The sequence below is a fragment of the Corvus brachyrhynchos genome, unplaced genomic scaffold (assembly GCF_000691975.1).
Source record: "Corvus brachyrhynchos isolate BGI_N302 unplaced genomic scaffold, ASM69197v1 scaffold10, whole genome shotgun sequence".
In the NCBI taxonomy this organism is placed as follows: Eukaryota; Metazoa; Chordata; class Aves; order Passeriformes; family Corvidae; genus Corvus; species Corvus brachyrhynchos.
In genome coordinates, this window is record NW_008236180.1 from 10,926,222 (window position 1) to 10,939,351 (window position 13,130).

General features: G+C 37.7%; 1 protein-coding gene across 6 annotated transcripts in view; it reads left to right on the forward strand.

The window, feature by feature from the left end:
- Positions 1-7,795, forward strand: part of SULF2 (sulfatase 2) — a 122,290-nt gene extending 114,495 nt beyond the window's left edge. For 4 of the 6 annotated variants that reach the window (XM_017735326.1, XM_017735310.1, XM_017735318.1 and 1 more), the window contains exons 15-21: positions 3,048-3,107; positions 3,540-3,709; positions 4,193-4,335; positions 4,560-4,683; positions 5,138-5,168; positions 5,466-5,522; positions 6,557-6,587. In XM_017735326.1, the coding sequence (XP_017590815.1) occupies positions 3,048-3,107; positions 3,540-3,709; positions 4,193-4,335; positions 4,560-4,683; positions 5,138-5,168; positions 5,466-5,522; positions 6,557-6,587 (616 nt within the window). Of the gene's footprint in view, positions 1-3,047; positions 3,108-3,539; positions 3,710-4,192; positions 4,336-4,559; positions 4,684-5,137; positions 5,169-5,465; positions 5,523-6,556 lie in introns of all 6 variants that reach the window. The other 2 variants (XM_008635219.2, XM_017735335.1) reach the window with 2 other exon arrangements.
- Positions 7,796-13,130: the final 5,335 nt, after the last annotated feature.

The following is a 13,130-nucleotide window of genomic DNA, read 5'->3' on the forward strand; positions in this document are numbered from 1 at the left end:
TTCCCTGTAGGCCCTTTCAGATACTGCATGGCTGCTATGAGGTCTCCACACAACCTTCTCTTCTCCAGGCTGAAGAGCCCCAACTTTCTCAGCCTGTCTTTGCAGGGTGTGTGCTTCAGTCCTCTTATCAACTTTGTGGCCTCCTCTGGACTTGCTCCAGCAGTTCCATGTCATTCTTATGTTGGGGACTGTACACAGTTGGGGTCTCACAAGAGCAGACTAGAGGGGTAGAATCCCCTTCCTGGACCTGCTGGCCACACTCCTTTGGGTGAAGCCCAGGATACATGTGGCTTTCTGGGCTGCATGCGCTCACTGTGGGCTTGGGTGCTTCATCAACCATCACCCCCACATTTCTCTCCACAGAGCTGCTCACAATAACTTCTCTACCCAAACTGTAGGTTTGTCAGAGATTGCCATAATCCAGGTGTAGGACCTTGCACTTCCCTTTGTTGAACTTCATGAGGTTTGCATTGGCCCCATCTCTCAAGCCTGTCAAGGTCCCTCTGTATGGCATCTCTTCTCTCTAGAGTGTGTGACTGCACCACACAGCTTGGTGTCATCCACAAACTTGCTGAGTGTGCCCTTGATCCCACTGTGTTGTTGACAACAAAAACATTTGAGCATTATCAGCCCCAGTATCGACCCCCGAGGGACCTCACTCATCACAGGTCTCCACATGGACAATGGGCCCTTGAACGCAATTCTTTGCATGTGACCATCCAGCCAGTTCTTCCTCCACTGAGTGATCTATCCATCAAATCCATGTCTCTACAATTTAAAAGACAAGGATAGCATGCAGGACAGTGTCAAATGCTTTACATAAGTTCAGGTAGACAGTGTCAGTTGCTCTGCTTCCTCCACCAACACTGTAGCCCAGTCACAAAAGGCTACCAAATTTGTCAGGCGCAATTTCCCCTTTGTAAAGCCATGTTGGCTGTTACCCATCACCTCTTCAATTTCCATGTGCCCTTAGCATAGCTTCCAGAAGAATCTGATCCATGATCTTGCCGGGCATAGAAACGAGACTGACTGATCTGTGGTGTCCTGGATCTTCTGCTTTCCCCTTTTTAAAAATGGGCATTATATTTCCCTTTTTCTAGTCATCAGGGACTTGACTGCCACAATTTTTCAAAAATGGTGGATAGTGGCTTAGCAACTTTCCATGCAAGATCCCTCGGGACCCATGGAAAAATCTTATCAGGTCCCATGGACTTGTGCACATTCCGGTTCCTTAGGTGATCTCAAACCTGATCCTGTTCCAGATTCAAGCACACCTGAAACCCAGGGGCAATCGAGCTCTTGCTCTGAAAATAAGCACAACAGAAAATCTTCCAAAATTGAACAGAATTTGCCCCTGAGAAAAGCTGTTCAGAAAGAGACCAGGAGCACCTTCTCCTGCTCATGGTGATCACAGAGCCAGCTCTGAGGCTGCTGAGAGCCAGGTATCACTGGGTGTACTGTAGCCACAGTGGCAGAATGGTTATGATGAACACACACAAAAAAAAAGCTGTATCTGAATGGAATCAAAACCGCAAGGCAGCTGTGCTGTTAGCTGTGGCTAAAGCACCTCTTACCAAGTAGGCTCTGTGAGAGGGTGTGGATAAAACTTCTCTTTCTCACTGGTGTCACAGAATGCCTTTTTGAACTTAATGCTTAAAACCTTGGAGGTGCAACATACTCTACAGATACAAGGTATATAATTATTGTGGATGTGGCCCATGTGGGCAACGTAGTTTCAGCACCAGATCACTAAAATATGGAAAACATCAATTTCTTGGGTTATGGGAGCCCACGTCAAAAACTGCTTAAGATGTATCACTCTAGATGGTAAATAGACAGAAAGTTTATCTTGGTTTATAATCCACTGCTTTCAAAACTGATTAACTGAGTTTATATAAACTGAGCTTATTTAATATGTACTGTAAAGATGAATTTATTTTTGGTGAATGTTTTCTAGAAAATGTAAAATAATTTTATTTTTCAGACTGATATAGAGTACACTTATATTCGTGCATGGCATTATTAAGATAACTAATCCCACTGAAATCAATGAAGTTAATCATCTGAGTTATAATATGGTCAAGTGTTTGCATTTCAATTGCATTGATTTAGCATTTAGAATTAGTTGATGAAATGCCCAGCATCTGTACAAGATAAAAAAATTGACTGAAGAAGATAGTTCTTTAATAAACTTACTTTATTAATTTGTTATGCAGATTAAACTTAAGAAAGCTCCCAACAGCATTAAGAACTTAAAAGATTTGTTTTGAAGGGAATTTTAATACGACAACTAACTGAATTCAGACATACTGTTTAGAAAACAACATTTATTAAACCAAGTTTGAGTTTGCTGATTTGCGTAGGTAGTAACTTTATCAATGAGAAAATATTGCCATTGACTGAGGCTGTTCTTTTTTTTAACTTTGGTAGTGCCACAGAAAAGGAAATTTCTGAAAAATTGTTAAGAGTTCCTGGAGATGGAGGCAAAGCAGTAGTAACTCAGCAAGAATATATGTCTGCTTACTCTCTGTCAATCTCTGAATATATTAGACACTGCTCTTGCTGGGACAGTTCAATCCATCTTGTTAAAGTTTTCCTGGAACTTCCAGCTAATAATAATGGAGGACACCCACATCCCCTGCCTCCCAGCCCTACAAAGTACAGCTGGTGTTGAAATGCTTGTATTCAGAAGGAAAATAACAGGAACGTTGTATAAACTTGTCATTAGGGAATTTAGGGAATATTCAGTTGCAGAAATGTAATTTAATTACAAATCTATTAAAAACTGGACAGGGCTGTACACTGCAGTGCAGTGTTAGCACACCGGCCGTCACTGTGGACAAAGGAGCGGAGGAAAGAGGCACAGTGAGGCTGGGAAGTGCCTGATCCAGTCGAGCGAGATTGCCTTTATTCATCACATACACTAATAAATTGAAGAGAGAAGTGACACTGGATTAAATCTGTTTCAAATCCAGTCAGATAATGTGGTAAGAACAGGGGCAGTTGTCTTGCTGTTGTTCACCAGCAATGTTGTTTTTATTTTCCAGTTATCATTCAAAACACAAGAGCAAACTGAGACACAAAGGATCCAGTCTTCATCCTTTCAAGTAAGTGAAGGCCTGTTCCTTTGAAAGATGATGTTCAAAATGTTAATATTAACATTTGGTCTGTACACACCAGTAACACACTAGGCAAAAGTAGTAGTATTTAATTTATCCTGTATTAAAAAGCATAAATACAGGGACACCTGGGCAAGGAACTAAGCCCGTATCAAAATGCTTGTAAATTCTAAGATAAAGTCTCTGCTTTGGAAAATACCACATTGCAAACCTCAGGCCTACAAGCCCCTTTGGCTGCTTTTTTTTTTTTTTCCAGTGCTATTGAATTGCAGAGTCATCTCCATTTGTATGGAACACCATTTAATTAAAAAATGTAGATTCTTTCCCTCTGAGCAGCTTATTTTATTAGCTGGTTCAGGTTTTTTTAGGTGTGTTCAAGTTTAACAGAGTTTGCATGACCCTAATGTTTCATGTCTGCAGGAAAGCCCTACAGGAGAAAGACAGGCTGTGGCTGCTGCGAGAGCAGAGACGGAAGAAGAAACTGCGTAAATTGCTTAAGAGAATTAAAAATAATGACACATGCAGCATGCCTGGTCTGACCTGCTTCACCCATGACAACCAGCACTGGCAAACTGCTCCCCTGTGGACACGTAAGAATACTGTAAACTAAGGAATGGGGGGCAAATTTTGGCTAGACTGGGCCAGGATGTTGGGTTGCTGGCAGCTACTGGTTTTGGTTTACAGCTGCTCTGTAACCAAAGCCATGCAGTCTTCTCCATAGTAAATAATCTCTGTTTCAGTGTTGTAGTTATTCTTGCACAAAAGGCAAGGATGTAAAACCAACTGCAAATACCCAACAGATACTGAATACTGTACAATGACCTGCATGGTATCTCACCATCTGGAATGTTTTTCAACCAGAGAAAGCAACTAGACAAGAGGTTACTTTAGTCATGTTATGTGGGTTAGGTATGCACAGAACAAGAAGCTGATGCTGGAAGGCATTCTTTGCTTTAGAGCTCAGGAGTGAGAGTAACTGTCTGTGAATAAAGTAATACCATAAACAGAAAGTAATTAACAGGGCTAAAGACAGAAGCATGTAGCTTATGTCTTTATAACTCTTCAATTTGCAGTGGGCCCTTTCTGTGCCTGTACCAGTGCCAACAACAACACGTACTGGTGTTTGAGGACAATCAACGAGACCCACAACTTCCTGTTCTGTGAATTTGCTACTGGATTTTTGGAGTATTTTGATCTCAATACCGATCCATATCAGGTATCTGATCATAGACCTTGAGATCACAGCTCAAGAAACACATCATTGTTACTTATCAACAATAAATTGAAATTGTGCAATATTGCTGCAGGATGTAGTTAAGGCCTGTATCATTTAAACTAGTATAATGTGGCTCTTTCCTGTTACAAATAAACAACCTATATTCCAAAAGTTACCAAATTACAGAGCAATAGTTACTAACAAGAACCACCTGTTTATTGCAGCTAATTAATGCAGTGAATACGCTCGACAGAGATGTTCTTAATCAGTTGCATGTCCAGCTCATGGAACTCAGAAGTTGCAGAGGGTATAAGCAATGCAATCCAAGAACTAGGAACATGGATCTAGGTAAGTGCCTCTCCTATTGCACTCACAAACTCCCCAAAAGACCCTTACCATTATGAAACTTATGATTTACTTATACTAGTAATGTCCTGCTGAGGCTGACTGCGTTCTCAGATTTTTGTACGTGTTCAGTTTGTGTTATGTCATGTTTTTAAGATGAAGAATGACCCTTAGCATAGTGATAAATATTGCTGAGATGCAGGAGAAGATGAGGAAGGAACAGTACTGGTGAAAGAGGGAGAGAATACCGTAATAGCCACTGTTAGGTGGTCACAGGTCAGTTCAAGTTGGAAGGGACTTCTGCTCCAAACTTCTGCTCAGTGCAGGGTCAGGTATGAGGGCATACCAGCTTACTCAAGGCATCAGGAAATTTGTTAAATTCTTGAGTATTTGTTTTAAATTTTGATTTACCTCATACAGGCAATTGTTAGTAACATTGTTAATTTTCTTCATACAGGACTTAAAGATGGAAGCTACGAGCAGTACAGGTACATTTAAAAAAAAAAGTTATGTTATTATTCTTAAGTACTACCTTCATGCTGAAAGAGCAAGTGTGGGATTGGGAACCACGTGGAAAGCCCTGGCCTAAAAGAGCATTTGAAAGACCTTTCCACCCCAGTTGCTTTGAAACACTGGAGCTATTTGTTTCAATGTTACAGTATGTTCTGATCCTAGCAGTCAAAATTCTGGCTGAATTCTTCTTCCTCCTCTTTCACACTGTGTGGTGCTGGTTGCTTTCTTGGTGATGGTTAACTTTTTTTCTCCTTTTGCTGCTTGAAAATTAGGCAATTTCAGCGTCGAAAATGGCCAGATGTGAAGAGACCATCATCTGCCAAGTCACTGTGAGTTGGGAGCAATTCACCAAAAGCATTAGCTTTTACTTAGCTTTTTCCCTTCTCTTTTTGCATGCACCACCTTTTTTACCATTATTATCTATTCTCATGGAATGCTTAGGAGGAAAGTCCTCTAAATTATGCAAGAAATACGATACTGCCATATCTTTACTGACTACTATTGCTGCACAAAACCTCTTGGTACATTTTTTTTGGGAATCTAGGAGCATTAAGGTCAAGGCAATTTCAAACAAGTTAGATGCTCAGTTGAAGAAACCAGTTATGGTCAACTGCCAGTAAAAATTAAAGTCCAATATATTGGTTTTGTCTGGATTTAAACCAGTAGCAGCTACCTAGTGGTTTTTCACACAGTCCAGAAAGAACAAAACCAACTGATTTCTCATGAGTTGTGAGGCAGCATCATGTATTTTCTTGCTCTTTATCCAACTACAGCCTTGTGCTGTGAGCAGAAAAAGGAATTTAAAACAGAAAGTAGACTACAAGACAGATTTGTATCTAAAACTGCTTTTTTCTTGCTCAGCTGGCATTTAAAACTTGATGATGATCTGGCAGTTTCTCAAACTGCCAGAGCTCCAAGGTGAGGTACAAATTTACGTATATTAAAAACTTACTGTTGCCTGTTACTGTCTCTGAATCTCCCCTTAAAAAGAAGGCAGAGACTTCATTAAAAATCATGAAGTGTTCTCAAACTGTACAGTGGGAAAACCAGGTACAAGTCCCTTTCTAGGCACAGTCTGGTCTTCTTGCCCAAGAGGAGTTGCTCCTATAATGCAGTGTTTTTATTTCTAATTGAAGAGATCTAAGACTGGCTTTAGAACCAAAATGAAGGCTGAATTAACAAGCTGTGTACAGGCTGAAGTTTCAAACACAGTTGGATTATTTCTGTCATTCAACTGCTATGCTTTTATAGGTGGTTCATGGTGTTTCCATTGTTTTTTACCACATGGAACCATTAAAAATACCTTTCTAACTATTTTCTACAAGAATGCTATACACTAAACTGCATTTGTTTTATTTTAAAGAGGACAACTGTGGGAAGGCTGGGAGGGCTAATCTCCCCCATGTGCTGCACCTCCATGAGGATACAACCTGGCCAGGACTTGAATCCATGTACAGACTAAAAGAATTGTAACATTTGCCTGAAGAACTGGATAAACTTTGAGGCTGAAATAGATAGAATGTTTGCACTGGTGAGTGAGTTGAATAGAAGCAGTGAAATTATGGGAAATGCTGTCAGAAATACAGGTCTCTGAAATCCACTGTTGTACTGGCTTTTTTGCTTTGGATTATACCTCATCAGCTTCACAAGGCATTTTACTTCAAGACACAACTGACGCTGATTCAGGAATTGATACAGGAGGAAACCTAGCCACATCCCAAAGAGGACTGCCACTGCAGCGGCAGTGTTTACACAGACAGTTGAAGGGACCTTAAAACAATTTCCAGTTCACTTGTATCTTTAGTTGTCATGAGAAAAACTTCAAAGCCAAGTACAACTCTAAAGCAAGATTTAGAAAACAAGCTTTTTCTTATCACTGGGGTAAAGGTAATGGTTGAAAAGAACTTTGAAAAGATTCAGGAACTGAAGTCAGCAGCACTGAGTGTTCTCAATACCATGGAATTTCTTCAATTTTCTCTGAGGATACATTTTAGTTCTACATCTACTTGTTCATCGTATTGTCACCTCTATGAATATTAGAGAAAATCTTGTCTAACAGGATGCCACATTTTTGGAGGGGTTGTGTAAATATTGATCAGTATACTGTTTGAAAATAAATTCCTTCAGGTTGTGAAGAAATTTGTTAATAAAAAAGAGTATAACACCCACCCACCATTTCTCAAAATGCTACTTACTGTTGCATAGTACGTCAGAATTTACTCATTTTTAAAGGTACTGAAAAATCTCAGTAAATGTGCATCTTAAATTTTAAAAAAATCTGATTTGTATGACTTTTTTTATGTGGTAATATTATACTGTATGTTCAAAACCAAAACAGTTCCTTTGAGAAAGCAGTGTTTGCTTAGCAGTGTAACTTTTACATTTATTTTTTAAAAAAGGCAGCTCTGAGAGTTCAATACTTGTAGTCAATAAAGAATAATCTAGTTCTGCTTTAGTCTGCAAAAAAATAAATGTTCTGAATGACAGTTACTGTTCAAAGGTTTTCACAGGGGAAAAAAACCTATAATTTTACTAAGCACAGTGTACAGAATTATTTGAGTAGTTTCATAAGGACATTATTAAATACGTTGTAGTACAGGCACTAGTAGTGAGATTTGCATTTTTAATTTGTTTCATGTTACGTTGCTACCTGTGTTTAAAGGCAAATGCCTGAGGGCGCTCATGGGACAGACTCAACCACCTGTGGCCTTCACTCCTAACAAAGACGTATTTTTTTCAAAATGCAAACTTGCCCTTGTAGAAATGCAGTGTAAAAATACAGCATGGAAATTATTTTGAAGCCCTTCCTGGTTTTCCAATTAGGAAAATCAAGTGGAATTCTATCCAGGCATATAGATCCCTGGTATCACAACCCCATACTCAAAAAAATGCACTTCAATTTAGGAAGTGAGAAAAAATCCCTGCTCAGAAAGCAGAAGTGCAGTCTGTATATGGTAAGATAGGGCTTGAGTATTTGTATCATATGTGGTAAGTCAAATACACTACCCAAAGCTTTCTTGCAAGCTTTTTTTGATTATGGAAGTAAAATCTGAATGTCTGTCTTAATCTAGCCATGTATTTTCTTTATAACTTGTTACAAATTTCATGGATTATCAGAAAAATCTACTAGATGGTGAAGTCCCAGATACATACAAGTAAGTTAAAAAATACTTAAGTTCCCAAGAAATCCCACATTTTTGGTGCTTTCCAGAGAAGAGTTTTAGGTATCTGCCATTCCCCGTGTGCATGCAGAAAGAGTATGAGGTTAGATTTTTAAAAAATTTGCATGCACTTGTATGTTTAGCCTATAGTCTCTGGCAAGGTGAGGTGGTGACTGTCAAAATCCTGCAGGACCAGTGTTACTGCACCTGTTACTTTTCAGTCAAAAGCTTGAAAAGTTACCTTGTCCCTTTACAGAAAATACTGACCTGTGAGACTTGTATGTGACACAAGAAGCAGCTGGTATATAATGAAAGGTATGTTGTTGCCAAGTTTGGGGAAAGACACCACCTCTCATCCTTTCAGCTCTTCTAGAGACTGCTATTTAAGTTGAAAAAGATGTGAGTTCTAGTCAGTGTCAGTGCTAAATGTGTGTCTCGTAAGTGAAAGGTCTCAGTTGTTATTCCCTCAGCTTTTACAGCCAACTTCGAAAAAATGTAAATCATTCTTTCCACACAGTTTTCATCAGTGATAGCAGGGAATTTTCTCTGACCTTTACAGAATAATCAGCCTTAAAGTATTAGCTCATACAGTGTCACCAAGTTCTGATTTTAAATAGAAATCTTTATTTACATTATTATTAACATCCAAAACAAAAACCAGAAGGGCAGTAATACCTTACAACCAACTTTTATAAATCAGTCCTCATGATTTTTCTGTTTTGCAAAATAAAGATACAGATATTTCAAGCAATACTTATAATGTAAACTAAACTTATATGCAATTCTCAATACTGTATGCCTTCTCCTGAGAATTTTTTGAAATATTGCTCTCAGAATTACATGGTTTCACACTTGCTGTGTCATTCTGTCATCTGGCAGTCTGCACATAAATTCTAAAATAAAAGGTGTGCTAATTGGTGCAACATTTAAATAAGTTTTGTCTTGTGACAGAAACATGGTCTGAATTTCTCACTTTGAAAGCAGCATTTTAGGCCAATAGAAAAAGTACAACTACCTACGGGTTTATTAAATGCATGGTGTCTGTGATCAAAAAAGTAACAGAGCCGTAGCAAAACAAAACTCGTTTATGCAGCAGTGATCAGAAGTTGCTGTACTAGTTAATTCATCTCTTACTGTTGAAAAATGTTACATGGGTTTTATTTTTAAAAAATTCAGAAAAATCTACTGCTATAGGACCAAAGCAAAATTGATGGTGGTAACTAAATGTCAACAGATTTCAAACTAGATGTACTATTTAGTGCTGCCATGAAAGATGCCATTTTAAAATGCATTTTAAAAGTGCCCCCTGCCCCTTCATCAAGTTTAAACTAAAAATCTTTTAATTCAGAAAAAAAAGTAGGTACTGGAAAGCTCCAGCATTCTAAACAGATGAGAAAAGGATGAGCCTTTATAGCGTCAGTCAGGTAGGTACCAATTATACATAGATGTATAAACAGAATTACTAACTTTTTAAAAAATTGCACTGCAAGATGTATATAGCAGTATATAGTCTAGAGCTCACCTCATGAAAGCAATCAGTGTTTGTAGTTTCCATCAATATAATGAACTACAAAATATAAATATTGTTCTACTCTGATTTGATATAAAAAGCAAGGGATTGTTGCCTTTCACCTTCAGTAAAAGCAGCACTTACTCAACAAATAGATATGTTCCAAGAAATGAAAAGATAAAAGTTCCTTAGGCTTTTAAAAGTTTTGCATTTATAAACACACATTAACGGGACTGAAAATTTCAAATAAATGCTGTGATAATCTATATACTCAGAACTAAGGGAGGAGACAGGGTTGCATGAAGTAGATCAATTGACTCTACATTCCCTTTGAAACACAGGTGGGCAGGTGCTAAGGATTAATTTTTGAGACTATTTCTATTGAAACTTACTTGTATTAAAATGGAAGATCACTGAATATTTTGAACAACAAAACCCCTCTTGCTAACAGTACCAAGAATAAGCAAAAAAGAACACAGATCAGGTTTTTTTGGTTTCTTTTACTCACTTGGGAGAAATCAGTTTTCCATTACACAATGAACAACAGAACAGAAGCACCACACATCTTAAACATTTCTGGATCATCCCTTATGAAGGTTTCACGGTTTAAGTCCTTGTAACTGCAAAAAGTGCAAAGGGATCTTCATTTCAAGCACCCAAAATGGAGGGGGAAAAAAACCCCCATGCTATCAGCAAATAATATGTAACCAGACTTAAATACTGATATGAGAGAAATCTGCTTAGAAAATACATTCGTTACTATTAGAACAATCCAATGAGGTGTAGACATTTGGTTAAAGTGTGGCTTAATATCCTTAAAGATTTCTGGATGTGACATAACAACAACTATTTTTCAACAGACAAACATTTTTGAAGAACATTAAGAGTTCATTAAAATTGACCAAGAAGACACAATCCAGCTTCATCAACTGAAAAGGCAACCTATTATAGACAGACATGAGCATTCTGACAAGTTTTAAGATCCTACAAATATGCCTTTGTGTCATATTGCCTTAAGTAAAAAGAAATGTAACAGAAGTGCTCACAGGTGGAGAAAGTATTTAACAACCGGTCTTTTATTTTATAAAAAGCTGTATGTTAAAGATGTAAAAATAAATGAAGTGTTGAAGACCAAAGAAGAGAAATATGTGGGCAAAATCACCCAGATTCAAAGTCCTTAAATTTAATTAAAAATTCTGTTTGGACCTCAACTACAGCGAGTTTCCAGAAATCAATTTTGTTAAATATTTAGCTTCACAAACTCTGCAAAAATGAGTTAGTGACCTACAAAAGTCATATATATAATACATTATTTTAAAGATCATATTTACAAAATTTATTCACAAAAAAGACTGCAAAATTCTGATTCTGACTGCAGTGTCTTGCCTTGAGTTTTCTTAAGTTATTTTTAAAAAAAAGGTGAAAGATTATTGCTCTGATTTCCATACACAGAAAGCATTACATTATGCAGTCTTTTCAAATAATTCTTGAGATTGTGTTTGAGAAGGAACATGAGTACACCCCACCTTCATATTAAGTCCTTATCAAAGATATTGCATTAATCCATTATATAGTCTTCTATAAAGTGCACTCAGCTGCACAGCAATATGTAAATATTAGTCACAATTGTGTTTAAATAATTTAAATCGTTTGTCCTCTCTTTTTAACCCTTGGCTTCAATGGACAGGATTTTGGACTAGCATGTGCCAATTAATTTTGCAGTGCTACTTTGCTTGGGAAATCCCTGACTCTTGGGGTAAGAGACTAAAAGCAGCATTTATATTCAGGAATTCATATAAAAGAGTCAAGGCTAAGAACTACATTCTTTGTCAGATATTATTAGAGAAATCAGGAAATTCTTACCACTGTGACTTCTCCAGGCACTTTTGTCTGCCTGTAGTTAAAGGGCTTTGGATAGCTACAGTAAACAGATAAGGTATACCAGGAATCTACCCATCAACTCTATTAAAATGCCATTACCAAATTCACATATCTAGAGGAAGAGCACCAAAAATACTAAGCTTTTTTTGTGCCCCACATTATACAGTAATACAGAGACTGCTTCTACTAAAATGTATTTTTGTTCGGTAGGGTTTTTTGGTTTGTTTTCCTCTGGATGAGAAAATTTATCACTGGTTTCTGTAAGCCCAGTATGAGTTGCCATGAAGAATGTGTCACTTTCCTTTCTAACACTAGTGCATTTAGCCATTCTTGTTTGAAGATGTGGTTCTAGATGTCAGCAGTATTTCTGTTAAAGAAAAGATACTTTCATCAGAGAAGACATGTTTGCTGAAAAAAAGTGGTCCATGTACTGCATTTGGAAGAGGAAACTACTGACAGTCAATGCCTAGAAGCAGAAGAATAGCTTTTTAGTGCTCCACTTTGTAAATAATTTCTAGAAAACAAATGCTGTCCTTGGATTTCATAAACATACTATTTGGGTATCTTTATGTCATGTAGATTTGGAAAATCTGACATTTCACCTTTATATTCTCCTCTTTATAAAAGGCATTTGTTGTATCAGAGTCCTCCAAAACTTTACTAACGCCCAGAAGTCCTCAGATTATTCTGACTGCTTCCTCAGGTATGCTGGACAAAATTTCATGAGATACTTTTTACTTGAACAGACTTAGCTTATGTCAGTATTATGTTGCTCATGCCTAGGTATTTTGTGGAAAAATTGTAGCAAAAGTGTATTTTATATTTCAGCTTTCTTTTCAGTGCCTGTTATAAGCACACTTTCACCTTAAATGAGGGGTCTAAATTTTCCATAGTTTCTGGCTATGCATACACAAGTTATTCTAAGGTACTGTAAGGGCAAGTATCATCTGCATCTGCCAGGATACCACACTATCAGGATTCTTAGCCTGACTTGTAAGAGCTGTTATGTATAATTTTCAAGATCTGCTGAAGATGCATTTCTCAATGCCCATGGGGTTTTTTCCTGGGGTTTCTCCAGGTTCAGAAGTATTTCAATCCTTTGTGCAGTTTAAGGCTTGATCCTACCCATGATACTTCAAAGTCAACAGCTAATCACACCATACAGCTTGGGTTCATTGTGAATTTGGTTACATATCCTCAAAAATAAAGTATCTCTTTGGACATAAAATTAATAGGCCCACAGATGCAAATATAAACAGGATAACTGAGAGCAGGATTGTGCCAGAGGAATGGATGTAATCAGACTGTACTCAATGGAAAAAGAGTCAGCAAATCTTTTTCATCAGTCTTGATGTACAACTTACCTGGTCTGGACCCATAGGCAT